General features: G+C 36.0%; 1 protein-coding gene across 2 annotated transcripts in view; it reads right to left on the bottom strand.

Moving 5' to 3' along the window:
• Positions 1-21013, bottom strand: part of CAMKMT (calmodulin-lysine N-methyltransferase) — a 218461-nt gene that overhangs the window by 82162 nt on the left and 115286 nt on the right. The window contains exon 5 of one of the 2 annotated variants that reach the window (XM_086460915.1): positions 10428-10454. The exons of the other annotated variant lie outside the window; for it this stretch is intronic. Coding sequence (XP_086317041.1) covers positions 10428-10454 — 27 coding nt within the window. The remainder of the gene's footprint in view (positions 1-10427; positions 10455-21013) is intronic. 2 annotated transcript variants of the gene reach the window in all.

Genomic DNA, 21013 nt, shown 5'->3' on the forward strand with positions numbered 1-21013 from the left:
GAATCAAAGATTACAAAATGTTTACAAGACTGTACAAGCTGAATACACCTTTCCTAATCTGAAATGGTCTCAAAACCATTGTAATGTTTGTACAGGTGGGACTGGAACTTGCCATCCGGTGCTTTGGAAATCAAATGCTGAATAAATTCTTAAACTTCTTAAGTGCTTTATGTTATCAATAGCCACAAGAAACAATGTCACTTCATACAGATCAAACATAAAGACATTTTTTAGTAACAACTGCTTAGAGCAGCAAAAAAAAAAGAGAAAAAGTAGGCAGAAACACTGAGAGCCGTACTGCTGAACTCTGCAGAAGGCTCCTTCAAATAAATATTTCAAACCTTTATATGAATATTTTAAGCATGACAACTACACATAAACACACAGCCAAAGTGCTCAAATCCACTCAAGAAAGACTATTAAGTCATCAACCTGCTCCTGACAGGATCCACTGAATATGGCAACAGTGAGAAGTCAGGAGACAGTTGGAATCATTTCAAGACTGCTAATTTAACTTGTCTTAAAACCAACCAATGCTCAACGTGTCATCATCAATGTCATCTCATCGCAGTCTGAAAAGCCTTCGACCTAAAGCAAAAAGGTCCCCAAGTGCCACCCTTCTTGTCTACTGGTTGAAAATCTAATTGGTTCTGCTGACAGGCTTGGGAATTGGTAGGAAGGCTGTTCAGTTAATCTCCAAGGGCCAGCAAAGAGCTCAGTATCCATCTCTGAGCTTTGCTCCCTGGCTGTCGTAAAATGACTCTGATGGTAGTGCAAGCTCTTATGCTTCAGCTGTCTTCTGACTTCTGTTAAGTCAAATTCAATAAAGTTTGTCACTCAATAATCTGAGAGCTACCCAACAAAACCTCTTTGATCAATAACAGCTTGCCTGCTTGCACTGAGGAAGGTGACCTATTAAAGATTAAAAACACACCTGCTGCTTTGCAGCACAGAACATCTTTTTTTACTTTTAAATAAAAATTCATCCATTAAAATGAGTTTAACTGCTACAACTATACATAAATATTACATGCCAGAAAGCTAAAATAAGATTAAAAGAAACATTTTAGCTATAGTACAGTGCTTTTGTTAAACTTAAATTTGAGTCATTGCTTTTCTTAGAATCAGAAGGGCCTTATCCAGAAAGGCCTTTCACCACCCACATGTAAATTTTACTTTAGTCTTCTCTGTATGGTCTACGTTTTAAAAATTTTTCTGTCTGCTAATAGCATACAGCTCTGCTTTAGTGACAGTCCAATAATCTAATTTGTTTCTGCTTATTTGCTTATGCCGGAATACAAATATTTATGTTGCCAGGAAATGCAATTTAAAATTTGAAGTATGAACATCTTCCTCTCTGTTTCAGAAATTTTCTTGAACTGCAGATCTACTTTATCAAAGGCTGTAACCAACAAGTGCTTTATGAAACCCCAAAATGAAAAACTACAGACAAATTGAACTGCATTGGGTAAAGGCCCACAAGTGCATTTTTTTTCATGTGTTCATATTAAATAGCTCATATGTTCTGCACTTGTAAGGCAGAACTACTGTAAGTACCTTAAATCAAAATTTATCAATTTAGAAATATTTGATAATTATACATTTTGCTAAATAAATTTTTTGTTTATTCTACAGGGAGAACTGCAGTTAAAGTAGATACACCTGTTCTTTTCCAAACTGCATAGAACTTTCAGATTAGGTCACCTGGAACTGGATGCTTTTCTGTTAGATTTATTCTTATTGATCAAGTATTAATTGAGATACCTTACCTAGATGTTTTACACACAACAGGAGAAGGATATCAGTAAAAAAAAGCATGCAATTGAAGATGTAGTGTTTATTAATAAATCACTGAAGGAGAAATCACATGTAAGTAAATTTGACTGTCTGAACCACCAGTGCCTGTTTGGAAAGGATTATCAATGCCCCCGAAAATCACAGAGCCCCTCAAAGCAGTAAATTCAAGATACGTAAGGTAGGCAGTATATCTCTTGATTTAACCTAGTGTCCTTCATACATCCATTTAAAGAAGTAAAAAAGCAGCTAGAGGATGACATGACATTTCAAAGCAGCTAGGAGATATGGATCTGTATCTTCAATTAAAATTAAACAAACATATGTCCCTAAATTCTCTGAATTGTTAAAAAAAAAAAACCCACAACCCCAAGACATCAATTCTGGAAAAGATTTGGAGAGGGTTTACACTGTCATTAGTTATTACTTCCTAAGAAAGCAAACTACTAGTCTGTGGATGCTGAGGCTAGATGAATATAAAACAAGAATTACATGTTAGGTAAAGCTACTTCAGTATCTGAAAAGAAGTCTGAATTTACTAATTTACACTATCAGACACCAAACAATTACCATAAATAAATCCCCTACTGGGAACATCAGAGAGACTCAGCAATGACTATCTGTGAATAGTAAAGTGCTTCTGCAGTTTTGCAAGGTTTCTCTCCTTCCTCCTCCTGAAGGGGCCCAACAGGTAGGTATCACGCCGTACAGTGCTTCACTGACAGTTAAGACACATTTTTGTAACAATAAGGCTACAAGCTCTGAGCTGTCAGGCTTGCCTGTCCAGAAACACTGAGTGCACTCTAATAAGGACAATGCCTGGGGTGTGGGTAGAGGATGGCCATACAACTGTGCTTCAAAAACATGTTGGCTACACAGAGTGGATTTTTAAAATTTTTTTTGAGTAGTAAAATCCCAGCAAACGCAATCCAAAACACCAAAACCTAAGGCATAGATAAAGGCAAGTGACAACTAAAACAATCTCTTGATAACTTCAGTACTGAAGACTCTTGTAGAAAAAGAATCTGTTAGAGATACGTTCACATCTTACTGTTAAAAGTTTTATGGGAGATAATGAAGACAAGTGCTTTTATTATCCATAACAAAACTTATGCATTGTCTACAGAATATCCAAAAAAAAAATACATCTACTAGACTCTAACAAGTAATGCACAAAGTTCCGTTCAATATGCCCTGCCGGTTACATGCCAATTCAGTGGGTGCAGTCAACTGGACTTGTTCTGCAGGGCTTTCAGCAGGGGACACCAGAGAATCTCTTCACCTTTTCCAACTACCCAAAATTGCCAGCAGCCTACACCAAAAATCACTTTTCTTCTGAACGACCCTTTAATTATGTGACAGGGAAGGAGTAAGAGGCATCTGAAGACTGATACAGGAAAGAAGCAAAAGATCTGCATAACTGTTCCTGTTGCACTGAGATTTTCCATCTCACGCATCTATTCCTAGCAGCCAGAAGTGGCCAGCCTGGCTCCCGTCTTTGAGAAACTGTTGATACTTATCAGTAAACACATACCATTTTCATGCTGTTAATTGATCGATGTTTTCTTTGCCATGTTAGAATGCCAGAATTGTGTTAAGCTTCTAACATATCACAACACTGAGGAACTTATTTATGCCCTGGGGACTCATCTAGGGTCTGTGCATAGGGTCACTAATGTCCATGGGATCTCTTTCTGAAGAAGTTTGATGGTGTGTAGCTATTGATGAAGAAAACTATAATAAGAAAATGCAAGGTTAAGCTAGCTAGATGCCATTTTTGAACACTGGATGGTATCAGCGCCTGCATGATATGATAGTTGGCAAATGATACTAATGTTCTGCTTCACAGCAAACAACTGTTATTCATAAAGTACCTATCTGTGGCCTGATTTGCAAAGTTGCTTGGCACTTGTAGCTAAATAAGAGGAAGCTAGACAAAGAACAAATAAAGAGTTGTGGAACACTAAGTAGCTTAAAAAAACACACCTCACACATGTCAATTTGGGCATTCAAAATATAGGCTGGCATTTTTCTCTGTGGCTTATTCCTCTTTTAATAATGTCATCTCACCTCACAGGGGCTTTGTGAAAATTAATTAATTACGGTTTGTGAGGCATTCAGATGCTAATGATAGCTACAAAGGAAAGAAAGCCTATGGAGAAATTAATAGTTTTGAATTCAATGTAATGATTGAATGTGAACACCACATGTGGGTCACATATTGGCCAATAATAACAGAAAACATGAATAGCTGTTCATTCACTGTTCTCTGTTAGTATGTACACTGAATGAGAGAGGAGTCCTGTGCTAAAAAACATAATATATGTGTCGATAAATAAAAATAGTACTCCAATCCATAAACCTGAAATGCTGCGATGATCTCTAACAAGAAAACGGAATTGCCTGATTTCTCATCTTTTTAACACTAGATTTCATAACAACTTAAATTCTCAAAGAGCAAATATAAAAACACTGAAAGAATTTTTTTTTTGTTTCACAACCTAGACCACCACCTCTGCAACATAAAAACTCACACCTGTAATAAGTTGTGGGCTAGTCAGTGGATTTCAGACATTTGCTGAGAGCAGAGGAATGCTGACATGCAGGGACCCAAAGTGCTGCTTGACGTTCTGAGAGGACAGCAGCCCAGCAGTGGCCCTCCTGGGAAAGCTCCTGTCTCTATCTCAGACTCCAACCCTCTTTACTAGCTAATATATAAATAGGTAGATTCTGCTACTTAGCGCAATCTCTTCCACTGTCTCACTCAAACCATTAAATTGAACTTTCCTTCCAGGGCCTCAAAATCCTCCCTCTTTTCTAATAAGGATCTTGACCTTGAATTTTGGTTAGTATGCAACAGGGAATTGTTCTTATTTGAGCAACTGGCCTTTCCACAAACAGCTAAAGAAGTCTCCCTCTCCAGCACAGAAGTACTACAACTCTTTAATAAAATGACTAGGGAACAATAAACCAAAACCACCTAGTAGGCAAAAAGAGAAAAACGCAACAAAACAAACACAAACTCAAAACCAACATAGGTTTTCCTTTTACTCATTCCAACACAACTCAGTCCATATAAAACTTCCAAAAACAATTACCCTTTGGTAGTCGCATACTATGGAAAATGCCAGAGGAAACAATCACTATGTAGTGAAATACACCACTTAAAATTGTTCTGAGATTAAGTCCTCATCTTGTTTCTGTCTTCTTTGTATTTTACATTTAAAGGGCTCCTCAAAGTCCGAATTCCAGCAGTAGGAAGATTCTCTCAGCAGAACACAGGCAGCTCTGCAATTATTCCTCAAATAGTCCTGCCACGTGATTCAAGCTGGCTTTGGGATTGAGGAGAAAAAGTCAGGAACAAGGACCTAAACTGCATCATGTGAAGCTTGATCCTGTGAAGTGACATAAGGTGTCCACAACTGTCTAACTGCTCCATCTCAGTGCAGGACAGAGCCAAAGACAGACATCAGAGCACCTCTATCTCACTGGAAAGATGGTTCTACATAGCAGCACATTTAGATCCATTTAAATAAAGCTTCCATGTAGCTTACATGAGCAAATATTAGCAATTATTTTGTAGATTACTACATGCTTTGTATTCCAAACAAACTACTGTCTATGAGGCCAATTCATGTAATCAGTGATGCCAGTGTAGAAGTGGAGTATCTCCACAGTAGATAACTCCTTACACGGGAACTTTTTTTAGCAGCAACTGAAAGCAGAATTTGGCCTTATTTGATTCACTGAAAAATAAAATGAGTTTGTTTGGTTGCAGCAAGACATAGACATGCTGAAGCAAATAGTTCAGAGTCTGGAATTCTTTGATATGACTTCATATGGCTATTGTCCTGACGTTACCTCTGTTATGATTGCAGTAAAATTATAAAAAAATCCAACAAACCAAGTGATTCCTCATATCCTGCTTTAAGAAAATGCCCAGTCACAAAACTGTTTCAGTTTTTAAACACTCACAATATACCCAGTTTTGTACATGCAGGTCAGGGTTCTTATTTGCACAAGCTCCCCATTCCACCTCCGCTGATGCCTTCCTACTGAGAAGACTTCAGTCTAGAACTCAGTTTTCTTTTTCTTGTCTATAATATGGATACAATAATTAGCACAGTGCTCTGGCTGAGATTTTTGTGATCTACTTTGATTTCAATATCGTAAATAATTCCCTCTGAGCCCCGTATTCTTAAGGCAATATAATTTCAAATGTCCTTCACAGTTTATCATATTTTAATATTTGTTCTTCTAGCTTCTTTTGTCTTTGATCAAGGTTAACTATCCTAGTAATATTTTCAAAGTTTCCTTTGGTGAAGTTTGTATTTGTAAACATTTAATTAAAATAATTAGAAGAGGTTAGGATGTGACAATAAGCAATACGAAAAACATTAAAACCTCTCATGAAGAGAGAGCGAAAAGACTGAGAGTGTGTATTTAAGAGATGAGAGAAATAAGTGGGGACTTGATAAAAGTGCACAACATAATGAATTATATAGATAATGTTTATCATGAGTTTCTATTAATCATTTCTAGTAATACAAGAACAAAAGGATGTGCAATGAAATTGAGAGATAATAAAATTTAAATCTGATATCAAAGGAACACGTTTCTAGGAAGCAAAGAAAACCCAAACAAACCATGCAATTATTATATGAAATACAGGTTTACAGGACAGAATGAAGCCTTCCAAGTTGTTCCAGACCATTGTTATAAATTACATACAATGTATATAGTGTACAAAAGAATATCTGGACTGGGTCAGACCAAAGACTCATCCAGACTATCTAGTCTGTGATACTAGCCAACACTAGCTATCAGTGGAATAGCATAAAACCAGAATGAGTATACACTGATATTCACTCCTTTATTAGGCCAAAATTGCAATAAACTGGCATAAGTTCTTCCTCATCCACAGCTTGTATTCATGTCTTTAGCTAGTGATTCCTGATGGACTTTTCTTCTACGGATTTGCCCATCACATTTTGAATTAATACACACTTTCAGGTTTCAAAAATACCTTCTGTCAATAAGTTCCAAGGCTTCATTCTGTGCTGCCTGATGGCTTCATTAGGGTTGTCACCCTATTCTCAATTATATAAACCCCAGAAGTTCTTCCTGTTCTCCTTCTCATCCATGATTTACACACTCCTACACCACACTCTACCATTCAGCTCTTCACTGAACTGTGGGATCCTCACTCTTAACTACTCTCTCACCAAATAGAAACTATTCTATTATTCTGGTCATCCACATTTTTCCTCTCTGTGCTTCTTCTCATTCTGCTATGCCTCTTCTGAGATGAGAGAACCAGACTGTGAGAAGTACTTGAGACATGATTATCATGCACAACAATAATTCGATTCCTAGCATGGTTTTATCTTTCCAAAACCACGTTGTCCTCATGTCAGTTTTAACTATTCCAAACTATTTGAGAGCTTACCAATACTTATACACACTCTGGGCTGTATTTTCCATGAATGTTCCTTTGTGTTTATGGACATTTAATTTAATCCACAATTTTATCAACCAGTCATTCAGCACCATGAGCTCTCACTCATGTAGATCTTAGTTCTGATCTCTGGTAGATTCTGCTAGTATTCCCCCTCACTGTGAAAACTGATCATTTTAGTCCTTTTCTTCCTATCTTTTTATCAGTTTCAAATAGAGAAGACCTTCTTTTTTGCATCATGGCAAATTGGCTAATGGGCCCGCAATTCTTCACATCCTTCTCAAATAAAAATATCTCATTTGCTATTCTCTGATCACATAGTACTACCTAGTAAACTTATGGATTTGTTTAAAATACTGATCAGGCCTCCAACTTCATGTGTCAATTCTTTCAACAGTTCTGTGATAGAGTACATCTGGTCTTGAATAACAGAGCTCTGAATTTCACTTTGGCAAAGAATTGGACCTGAAATTTATCATTATATTAGTTATCTCCATTTGGTTTTTTGGCTTCATATTCAATAGCAGTGCATTGCTGAAAAATGCATCAAACTCCTCCTCTTTTCATCTTGATTTGTGCTACAAATTCCACATAGGTTTTGCAAGTTCAACCTAGAAAAATTCCACAACTCCCCTACTCTCAAGTCACAACTGACTTCATTAAATAGCTCTGTTTACCCAAGTTTGCATTTTCAAATCAATGACTTAGGAACCGAATTACTTTTATCTCCCCATTTAATCTGAACTGAATGAATGAGATTATTTTCCATAATCAGCTCTTCTATGATAGACTTACAGTAAACAAGTCTCAAACGGCATCAGCTCTTGCTGACCCAGTGACAGAGTGATGAAGTCTGTTAACTATCATATTCAGACACAGACAGAACAAATGCTAGGGATTCTGATAAAAGGGAAGGAAGGCACGATCTACAGTAACAGCAAAACTCCCAGCAGCATCAAGCTTTCCAATCATATATATGTATACTCACAAATGATATGGGAAGTCATTACATAGTAATTGACAGTGCTACCTCAATGGAATTTCTTTTACCATTGTTCCCCAAAATTTATTTGGCTAAACCAGATTTTTTTAAGTACACACTCTGCCTCTCTAGTTTTGTAAAATGTAGAATGTTCAGGAGGATTTGCATCACCACACATGAAAAATGCAAGAATACACAGGCTCTTTACAAGGCTCTTGTAAAACATATTATTCTACATTAGCTCATTTTCACCATTGCAATTCTCCTTTCAGATTAGTCTTTTAGTGTCTGAAGCTCTTCCTTATTTGTAACCTCATCTCTACAGGGAGATTATTCCAGACAATCAAGGGGGTTCTATATATTGAAAAATATCCTCATTTTTCCAAAAGCTGAATTTTACAGACTTGCAGAACATTCCAAGTTCTTCTCATGCCTCCAACACTTCCTTACCTCATTGTACTTCGTTCTCCTTTTCTGTGGACTGAACTAAATCCATTGAAAAATCAAAGAAGCCCAGTACCTTGTTTTCCCAGCTTTGTTTAAGCAGCTTTTATCTACTCTATCAAGAGTATAATAGCTGCTGCTTAGATGTCATGTCTAGGACTCTCTTCCATTCCTATCAAGACTTTATGTAAAACAGCCTGCAGATCCAAACAAGTCTGTCAATTTAGACTAACATGGAGTCTTGATCAGGTCCTGTCAGCCACTGCTAGAGCCCTGACCCTTTCTGGTGTGCAGCTCATTGCCACAATATACAATAAAGAGCTTTCACAGTGGTGCTCTCTGGAATCATAGGAAGGATTAAGCAGTTATGGGAAAAAGGGAAAATGATACTTCAGCTTTCAGGCAGTATGATGTACAGATAGGTGAAAAGATAAGTAAAGCTGAAATGTTTCAAGTTGATAGTGACAAAAAACGTTTAAGTTGGAATTCATAAAAGTAATCGAGTTGCATAACAGAAAAATGTTTGTTTATAAGGTAACAAAGAAAGGCCTCAGCTACATTTAAAAGGCTTTAGAATGGTGTCACTGGTCATACTATGTTTTCAGGTCAGATTGCTGCCACTGTAATATTTTTGCTGCTGTGCCATTAAAAACTTCAGTAAAACAGGTCTCCTTGTTCGAAGTAGGAAAAACAGTTACAAAACTAATATGTTCTTCTGTTACAAAAGATTCAGTGTTTGGGTCCTCGTACACAAAAATGAAAAAGAACGGGTGATACTCAAGACTTTGCAGCTCACATTTCAGCTGTAATTTAGAAATGCTTTATGTAACTTTTTTCCTCACAAATGCCAATTATATTCCCAACTACTAATGCACTCTCTCCAATTAGGTGAAATTCTTATCTGTCTCATACCAGAAGTAAAGGCAGCGATGAATATGGGGCTGCTAAAGTATATATCCCAGGGAAAGTGAAAAATGGATGTTCGCAGGAAAACAAAAACCAAGACCAAAAAACAAACCCATAAAAACCACCATGAACAAGAAAAGTACGTCACTCAATAGAGTCCGATATTTAAGTAGACAGTTCATGTCACAGCATAAGCATGTTATTGCCTTCTTGTTTATTTCTCTTTCTATGAATGCTTATGCTCATAAACCAAGCTTGTGTACAAATAACACTGTGATATACTTGTATGTTTTGTTACATGTGTATAACACATATCTGGCTGTATCTTCTTATAACTACAGTGGTCTTCTATACTACACGTAAGCTTTTTTAAGGCACGCTAAACTCTTACAGCATTATTAGATGAAGACAGAAGGAAGCTCTGAAGATGCACATGGTTTGTGCTTCACCTTCACATTTTATCAGGAGAAATCAAATTGATTTGCAAGAAAACACCGAGGAAAAATAGCAAAGGAGCCACCACAGTATACTTAATGATTAATTATTTTGCATACTTTCATCATGTCAGCTTCTGGTTCTCTCTGACCCAGAGGTCACTCTGGGTCAGACCAAAGGTCCATCCAGACCAGTAGCTGGTTTCCAACATTGGCAAAAAACCCAAACAAAACCAAAAACCAAAACCTCAAAAGAAGAATGTAAGATAAAAGCAGGCATTTCCCAAAACATACCCCAACCTCCAACAAAATGCAGCTCAGCAAGCTCCTGAGACAGCTGTGCTGTCTTATCATGATGCCTTCTATAGACTCTTTATTTTCAAGATGTCTTTTTTCAGGAGAAGGTGACCAGAATGCAGTACAGGTGGAATAATCACTAAGTCGGAAAAAAAATGCTAAACCAACAAAAAACCACCCAAACAACCCAAAATCTTCAATTCTGTACGATTTTGTTAGTTAATCAAGTAATGGGTGTCTAATTCAACCTGTTCAGACTGACTATCCAGAGCAGATTTAACTTACTTTCACATCACAGGGCTACGAAAGGCTAGATTTAATATTGCAATGACCTGCAATAGCCACGGCTAAAGATATCTGTAAGACAGTATGTCCGAGTTAAAAACGCAGCAGAACTTGGGAATATGTCAAAAGGTGTACAAATAATGGTTAGAAAAATTCCACAAGTACTCAGAGGATTTGAGGCCTTTTTTCCCCCCTGTTTCACTACTATCAAGAGATTAGTTACGTGATTTACACCTTGACAAACCTAAAACCTTAAAACAGACTTTTGAAATAAAAATATTTGACAACGGACTCCATCAAAATATGAGAGAACACTTTATTTTACATCCATCAAAAAGTACTCTAATAGACCAATAATATTTTAATTGCTACATGTATCTAGTGCCAACAAATTGCAAAACTCAGCCTGCAGACCTTTTTGACTGTATTTTTACCACAACCTTTTTTTTTTTTTCACATATAAGTTTCTTCATACCCATCCTGTTAATGTCACAGTGAATGATCTCCTAGATAAAATGACCCAGCAAGAACTAGTAGAAACTAGGACTAGTAGAAACTAGTAGAAAAGGAGCTAGTAAAAAAATGGTTTTTATTATAATTAGACGAGATGAAATGTTTAAAGTACAAGAAAGCTTACAAAGCTTTGAATAACATAAATGTAGCACATGATCCCATTGATTATTTCTTTATTATTTCTATCACAGACATACTGAATTTACAAAAAGAACTATGAGATCATGGCTTCATGCTAAGCCTTATTCAGAGTTACTGTGAGCTACTGTGAAACTTGCATCCTCTTCTGCAGAAACCAAGCAGACCAGATCTCAATTTGAAGACAATACAATAAGAATCAAAAAAACCCCAGGGTTTTGGCTACCTGCCTTCCAGGGTAGCAAATGGTGCTTAAGTCTGGCAGGCACCCTTGGAAAGGACTGGACAGTATTGAACACACAGTGGCACCACCACTGCCTTTACACATGGAATGCCTGGAAATGTCCCTTTCTGGATCACTTTGTTCAGGCAATTTTTACTGTCCACAAAAGACTGCAGGCACCTGTTGAACCTTTGCTAGGTAGGCAAACACCAAGTCTGGCAGGAAACCTTCAACGTTCCTCAAATCCTTGATGCTACTGAGTCATCGTCTCTTCCTCTTGAATCCTTCAGCTGTTTTCAGCAGTTTCACTCGTCTCCAATTTCACCCTTCCTATCTCACGATTCTACAGACTTGCTCAAAGTCCTTCTCACAACCTGGTTTTCACTTAAGTCTGAGCCAATGTGACGAGAGCTGTGCTGCATCAAAATATGCCTTCAATCAAAGAAATATGAACCTCTGGCAGAAGAGTTACAAGAATATGCTGTAGAAGTATATCTTAGTCAACAACACTGCTAAAGAAGAGAATTAATAGAGTCATAAGACTGATACCTTCCTCTCTGATTAGTCCACTGCTACCAGCTAAGAATTGCCCTTTTCTTATATAATGATTTATAATAGCCACATCTTGAAAAATAAACTTCATTTTTCCTAATAAGCCACCAGCTACTATTGCTCTTGCAAATAATATGTTTTTATTTTCTTGAAAGAACTATGTACTTATCAAAAATGCCATCTAAAAACATACATAAACCTCTATGTGCGGATGATAACCATATTTACTTTCTTCACTCCATACCATGGATTATAGCCATTTTAACGTAGTTTATGAAATACAGATTTTCTCTTTACTAGATAAAACATCCATCCCAAGAGATGCTTACTTTTTTTCCTTCTACGTTTTGCTTTATTTCTCATCTAACATATGGTTTAATTTCTCTGTCCACAATATCTTTGTACTTGATATACATCTACAGAGCAAGTCACATGAGTTTCACATTGCCTTTTTTCTTAATTTTAATTTCAAAAACATTATTTCATCTAGTTCAAATACAATGCTGCTTTGCAAAGGCTCCCTTTCAAGGGGAATTATTGTAGAGATTACAGTAGTATCATCATTGTGTATTTCCACCAAGCCATTTGCATGCTTTCATTTTTTTTAAAGGTAGAGCCATTGTTTCTGGCAATTAAGGTCACACAACGTATATTCAGAGCTGTATAGAACCTTCTATAGATTTTCCAGCATAACAATAATTAGCTAATGTTTTTACAGCATTTTGAAGTTGTAAATTGCTGTGTAAGTGCTCAGTATTCTTATCATGGCTTCAGCAGGATTCAGGGCAATTAATATTATAAAACTGCTGGTCATCCAAATACAATTACTTGCTGTGAGCAGGTGGTTTAAATACAATGCACAGGTAATGACTGACCTTTACAATACAATGGTACAGTCACCACCAGAGAGCAGAGTACATTAGCCAAACACAGCTGGCTTTACCGAGGGATGTAGAAGTATTCATCATTTCTGCATCACCTCTTGTCATTTGAGTCAGGAGGGCTTTGCGGCTGGTACTAACCATAATGCAAATCTCCTTCTTAAATGCTGTGTACACTAATAACCTCTACTGTTATAAAAGTCCTAATACGAATACCACATTGGAGATTTACTTTTACTAAACTGATGCCTCATAAAGCTGTATTGACTAACAACTTGTGTGTCTCACACATACATTTACACACATTATTACTTAGTTTCTTCAACAGTGATGCTAGAGGTAAAGAAAAAACAAATGAGAGAAGAGTTTGCAAAATTACTCAACCCAGGAGTGGGCTATTTGCCTGAGGTTTAAAAGTATGTATTTAGAAGTAGCTATTAGTTTGGTTCTCCTTGTTATCAGATGGCAATATCCAAAAGTTGTGTTTGAATTATATCAATATCTTACAATCTGGCAAATAAAATTCTTGAATGACCAGTGTAAAACACTATGCTTATGCATCATATACCTATAAACATATGTCATATAGGACATGAAACGTGTTACAATTCTACTACATTTTTTCATATATTTTAAAAAGAAACAACCTGAAGGAAAGTCAAGGAACACTGCTGCACAACATTTTCAGTTTCACTACACACTGACACCTGCGTTCAACCATATCTACAGCAAAGAAGGATGCCATTTATCTTTTATAATAATATGGAGTTCTCTGTCAGAGTAGGGTCACTGAAATGAGTAATAATCCCACCACTGTCTAAGGTACAACCAGCAGGGTCCAGGTCAACAGGCAAGCAGACAATAATTTGCCCAACAACACTGAATTTCATCTGCCCGCAGCCTCTATCTACTGATTATACAATCAATACACCTCAGATGAGAAGAGCTAACAACTGACCGGGGCAGATCAATGCTAGCAAATAAGCGCTTCATGACAAAAAGTTTGATAATTACCATTCTGAAGCCGTGTAAATGTTGTTTCTATTGTAACGACATTCATGATGATACTGCTATGATTGCACTGTTATTATAGGTTTAATGTTAGGCAATCAAGCTGCAGTGGTCTAGATATCAACAAACAGGATCAAAAGAAAACATCAAATTGTCCCTATTCTTCTGACATTGTAGCTGCAACATTTTTCTATGTTAGTGGCCACAAATGAACAATAATAAGTGACAATTTAGTGAAAAATACTATTTTCACCGCTTACAAAAGTCATACAATATAGATTGATACAAGTATGATTATTTCTAGACCCAGAAGTAGAAGGCACACCCACTTAAAACTGAGGATTAAAATGAATTCAACATTGCGCTCTTTGTTTGACAAATGCATCAGCTCAGAACTTTTAATCTGTACTTCAACTAGGCATAACCCAAAAGTATATGCAGCTTTGATCAATTTATTTACCATCACTTTTGATACTGCACATTCCTTTTTTTTTTTTTTTCATTCCTGAAGTGCTTGTTCATTCAGAATACATTAACTTTTGAGAAAACTAGTCCTGACTGACTGTCAATGGCTCTACTGACTCCAGTTAGCCTTTTGCACCCTCACCACAGAGAAACGCTACTGGGACATGCTACTGAAATGCGAAGAAAATTGGGACTTCATAAAATGAGAGCAATGGAGAGCTGTGGCAGACTCAACTCTGAAGCTACATAAGATAAATACTACGTTTAATATTTTATGTTTAAGCCTGCAAGAAGACATCTCAGTAGCAAAACATGTTCTCCCAATGGCCACATTAAAGGTAGAAGCACACTCAGTTGCATAGCTCTAAAAAAACAGTCAGAGCAAATCATAACTATGATATCTGCAAAGATATCTCTGATCTTGGCATTTCATGAATTAAAGTTTTAATCAGGTCTTTCACAGACAAAACACAGACGCCTCCGAAAGTCTGCAAGTTACCCATCCAAAAGTTTTAAATCAGCGATTGGCCAGATTTGCCGTAGCCTAAGGGAAATCACCTATCTATCCAAGGAGCTAGAGACATCAAACAATAAGGATAAAACCAAACCTTTCAGTCAGCAATACATGTGTGATTTGAACTAGCTCGAACTAAGATCTCTCTTTCAGCATTTCCTCCACAGAACATCTCCTACCTCACAAGAGATTCAAAGAATGTGATGTATATTAAAATCCTTTCCCTCTCAGATGGGCTCATTTTTATTCAGGCACAATTTTGCTGACTGACAGGTAAGCATTTGGTGCTGAAATTGGACCTGTACAAGAGCTTTGCATTTCATTTGCTCCATTACACCAGCGCATGGATTACTGGGCTTTTACTTTGGCATCTTTCCATTATTTTCAAATATCTGACATGAACAAAATGACTCATCTGACATTCTGTGTAACAAATTTGTTCCAAAAAGAACAGAATATTATTACACTATTTTTTACATCTGGGTACTACAGCCTTCCACAGTAATCTGGCCAGAAATTCTAAGTGTATAAATAGTAGCTGATATCATTAAAAAAAAAAAAAAAGCAGCAGCGACAGTAGAGAAATATCATACTGAAGAAATGAGATTTAGTTTTAACACTACAGCCTTCAGTGTCATTTCAATTTCTGAATCACTTCAGACATAATACCAAATTTAATTCTATTTCTGTTAGGAAAAAAAAGTATAAAAATTGCCATAAGCCTTCTAAATTATCTGATATAACACAGCTGCTGGCAAACAAGTGTTGTCAAATTCTGGCACTAAAGATTTAATAGTCCTCATACTTGGTCCTTTTGGTTAGTTGATTAATACTGTTACTCCTTCTGTCCTACCTTAGCCTCAGATCTTCTATCATCACTTTCTCAATTTGATTTGCAGAATGAAAAAGGAAATTTGTTTCACCTACCAATCATGTAAACACAGACGAGTACTTTTCTCCATATCTCTTGCTCTTCCATCATAGAAGCATGCCCAAATACCATATTTAGCTGACTTTTTCGAGAAGTTTTTCAATCTTTTCCTGGTAGCTGTTGCCATCATAGCACCTTACTTCCATCTGGAAGAGCAGGTAGAAAAGTCTTTCCTGAGCACTGTGATTTGCCCAATATTTGTACGGCATCACCATGCCAGAAATGAAAACTCAGCTTCTTTGTGAGATGCGCAGCAGCCTCTTGCCTTGAGTTTAGGATACAACGTCTGCTCTCTAACCGTGCCAATTAACAGAACAATACTTTACAGTCAAACCCTCATGCTAATACAAGATCGAGAGAGGCTGAGAAGGTGCCAGTACTCTCATGTGCTGATAGAAATATCAAGTGAAACAACTGTGATATAATTTATGTTTGAAGTCAGTAGTATCACAACTAGATGAGGATATATAACATATATTTAAATTATTTTCTTTTCAAAGTTGATAACAGTTTATGAATCCAGGTAAACAACTTGAACTGCACTATTAGAAATTTTTTTAAAACTGCAAGTGAAAGTGTACCAAGTGACTTTCTTCATGTGTCATTCTTCATGTCTATCAACATTATGAATACCTTTTCTTCAAGCAGAACCACTTGGGTGGGCCATCATGTAAATCCATTCAGGGATGAGAAAGCAAGTGAGTAAAGGGTGAAAACAGACAAGAAAAAGATGTTTTACGTTTTTTCCCTTTAACAAGACAGTTATCTGAATGAATTGTATTAATGTCTCCAGAGTTGACAGATTCCTTTTCATAATTATTCTCACGATTTAGGTGAAAACTAATTTTTAGAGATACATTGGACTGTTTAATTTTCTTTCCGTACAACACCAGTCTACGGTGTTTGAAACAAATTCTATGATATCTGCAGAATAATTTAAAATTCAGGTGCAGTTTTCCAGAATTTCCATTATTTACTTGTTAAACAATTAAAAGTTCTTGAATACTTTAAACTTAAATCACCAACATATTAAATTTGTTTAGGAGTAAGCCTTAACTTTTATGTGGAAATGTCTTCATTCAGATTTTCTGAAAATCAAAATTGCAGCAATTGTGAAGTATCGTGAAGCCCCCAAGCCATGCTGTTTCAAAAAAACCTTAATTTAAAAACCTGTATTTAAAACCAAAAAATTATATAGTCAGACTGACCAGTGACTTAGCATATAGGAACAGAAAACAACACAAGCAGGAAGGAAGGAGCGAGCACTTAATCCTTGGAGCAAATACATTGCATAGTTCGTCCAGTTGCAATTTTAGGTCTGCAACGAGATCTGTTTTTAGGGGTTACACTGTGACTTACAGTACATGAATGCTAGAAACTCTACTACATGGTCCCCAGTCAGAAGTCTCAATCATGATGTAGGAAGCGTTTAATCATCAGCTGGTTGGTTAAGTGACCAGGAATGTACAAAAGGGAATTCTTTAAGGCAGTTAAAGAGTTTATAAAACAGCAGAAGTGAATTCTCAGCCATGGATGCTTCCCCTAAATCCTGACCAAGATTTGCAAGGACTGAGGCTTTCACATGATCGATGGGGAATGACTGACTGATTTGGTAATGTCTTTGCTACAGAAGTCAGGTCAGGGTGGAGATTATGATATACAAAGACATTAAAAAAATCATAGCAAGGTCCAACAGATCTTTACATACTTGTTCACTGGAAACAGGATGCCAAGTTGTCTTAAACTGGTGCAACGAAGAGTTAGACAGAAATCAGGAAAGCATTTCTAGTGATGAAGAAAGGGAAGGACCAGAATATGTTACCTGGAGAATCTCCATCAATACAGAACTTTAAGAATGGTCCAGAAAAATACCTGCCAGGAATAGTTTTAGAGTTCAATCTCCTTTGGTTGATCCTGACATGATCTCTTCAGATCCCTTTCAGCACTGTTTTCTATGATCTGTGATTATTCAGTCACCTCTCACAATTTAATCAAGCCAGTGAATTTCTCCATTGCTAAAATAAACAATACAGACCCTGCAGAATAAACTTAGAAAACCAAAAGGCAATAGTCTCAATGACTGAGTGCATAAAATGAGTGAGTAGGTAAAGTCAGAAACAGTTGTGCATACAAAGATTAAAAGAAAAAAGTTTCAGCAGGCCTAGTTAATGTATTAATAGTCTCTGGTTTTCTTGCTAAATGATCATGATCATTAAAACACTTTCATTCAAACTTCCTAATTATATTAACAGTCTGAGTTTATATCTGATGGGACAAGCTTTTGATATTGCCACTCTCCATTTATAAGATAAACTAATATTACCTTCTAACTCCTCCATTGTTAATACTGAATGAAAGGAAAATTCCAACAGGTTTATTGAAGATGACTAGGTTAAACTACTTATGCCAAATTTTTCAGAAGAAGCCCAAAGTGATAAATATCAGTATTTCTTCAGGCTCTCTTGAGAATTCTAGTTCTAGTTACTAGAGTTGTGAGTACATTAATTCCCCCAATCACATTGTTCCCCAGGTTTTAGAATGATACTTTCTTAAAGAGCTTGTCATAAGTCCCACGGCAGAAGTTACCTTTTACAATAAAATAGAAGATGATTGAGACCATAGGAAGGTAATAGAACCAATACTTGGTATACCGTATTGATCTGGTATCAAGTTTAAACAGCAAGTATCAAAATGGACAGTGGAAATTTGTAATAATCACAAATCTAGACAAATAATTCTGGAAATGGAGTGGAAATTAACAGAAATAGTTTCTTCCCTTATTCCTATGCACAATCAAAATTAATTTCCTTGCTTGTATTTTCTCCATTCATACAACAAACAGTACAAGACTTATAATAAGCCAAGCCATCCTGGTTTACTGTAACCATGCACAAATTGCAAGACACCAAATAGTCAAATAGAAGAAAAGCTGAGATGAAAAATGTAAGAACCAAGGTAAATTCAGGAAGTCCATAAATCAATCAGCCAATGAAACAGCCATTTCTAGCCATAGCTTAGAAGTGTCCTTTTCTACTTGCATGTATAGATGGTAGGATGTCCGCCTTTTGCCTAATTTCCATTTAGTTACGAAGACCTTAAGACTTAAAATCTATACTACTCTGTTTCCAAGAACGAAATCATCGCCCTCAAAAAGGTAACTTACCTCAGAGACAGTTTACGATTGGTTTTTTTTTGTATTAACACATTCATGAAGAAAGGGCTGAAATTATACTCTATGTATTCCAGCATGAAATTTTTTGTTTGTTTCAAAAAAAAAAAAAAATTACATAGAAACATTTTTGAAAAACGAAGGAAATATCTTTATGGGAAAGAACAATTAATTACATGTTGTAACTATGATTTTAATAAGCCTAACTATAAACTGCATTTCCACCTGAACAAAAGGCATATTTTGATCACTTCTTTGCAGATAAAACCACCTTTCTTTGCACTTTCTTCTACTTTGAAAAGCCTTGTTAATGAAGACACCTCTAAAAGTAAATCAATTGGCAGTTCTACATCATTATGCAAATCCACCTTTCTACTCATTCAGATTTTATCTCTTAAGTATCTTTACATATGTAAAAGAGACTAATGACTAAATCTTAAAACTGGTCTTCAGGAAAGGACAATATGGTCATTCCAACTGGGTCAAGTAAAAAAGAGATGCAACTAAAGCTTTAACTTTTTCTCTGTTCTTAAGTGTGAAGTCACATGGGCCCTTGCTAGCTCTAGATTTCTAGAGGCTGATAGTCTAATTGCTTCCTCAGTAAAGAAGCTCAAAGGTAGTCTGAAGGCATGCAAAACCCTCTCACCCCTTCTCACCTCTCAGTACCAAACACAACCTGACCACTGCATTATGTTTTATTCATTTTGTCTGTGTTCATCTGGTGCCTTTTTGTGAACTGCCACACGAGCAATATTATGTACGCAAGATGCTTGGCTCAGTACAGTAGGAGTATTGCAGCAAAAGCTGTTTACAGTCGTGTGTTCTTACTGGAACAGGCTCTTTCATTAGTTTATTTTGATCTATTTTAATAGGCTTTCATAACTAATGATTTGTTAGCTTTTTCATGGACTCTTTCATAGATATGAAATAGATTTTTAAAAACTAAATATTTTGGTTTTCATTGGATAAACTCACAGACTAAATCCTGAAAGGATAAGACACTATAACATATCCCTTAATGAGTGAACAAGATGTCTAACATGCACTAAAATACCTATGTTTGTTTAAAGAATTACAATTTAAATGATCTAACTTTATCTGACCAATATTGGGTAAAAGGTTAATTGCTAGGGTATTTTTTTTAAGGTGACATAAAACCAAAAAGGTGCTAAAATTTTTAAGTCAGATGCAATGAAATGGAACTAAGAAAACATTCCATTTTAAAATATTAGTGCTTTACTACCATATGAGTATGTCCAGTTATTTCTTATATTTCCATTATTACATGACATGGATATAAATCATTTTAATGTCTTTTTGAAAAAAATTTTCATTGAAACTGTTCCTATAAAAGGCTTATTGTTATCAAAGAAAGAGAATATCATCATACTTTGTCATAAATTATCAGCCCAGATGATTTATTCATCTGTAACTTTGCTATAACAAGTCTGACCATGATTGTAATTTACTTCTTTATGTAGCACTCAAATTTTATTCATTTAACAGGATTATTCAATAATCAAGTATTTATCAGTCAGGGTCTTATAGAACTCTGAGATACTGGTGTAGAGTTCATTTGTTCAGTTTTAACAGGATTATTTTTATATCAGGTATTTATTTAAGTGGGCTTCATTATACTGGGGAAACAAACATTACTTATAAGGCTGATACTTGTTTCTAAATACACTGACTTCTACCAAATGCCTGATATGGGAGTAATCCAGTTAAAAATAACTGCGAAGCATCTCTGTGATCTTGACTTTACAGCACAATCCACCAGAATTAATACTTTATAAAGGAATAATCCTGAACAAACTAAAATCCCCAGATAAACACTGACCTGTAATAAAAACAAAAACCTTTTCATTACAAAGAGAAACTCAGTGAGCAAAGACAAAAATTATCAGTTATTTCATAGGCTGGTGTAGCTATGAACAAGGTTATTTTATTAAATTATCTTTTTATTAAAATTTTACCTTTTTTAAAAATCTTTTTTGCTTCCTTTCCTTCAGCAGT

The sequence above is a fragment of the Leptosomus discolor genome, chromosome 2 (genome assembly GCF_034619465.1).
Source record: "Leptosomus discolor isolate bLepDis1 chromosome 2, bLepDis1.hap2, whole genome shotgun sequence".
Lineage (NCBI taxonomy): Eukaryota > Metazoa > Chordata > Aves > Leptosomiformes > Leptosomidae > Leptosomus > Leptosomus discolor.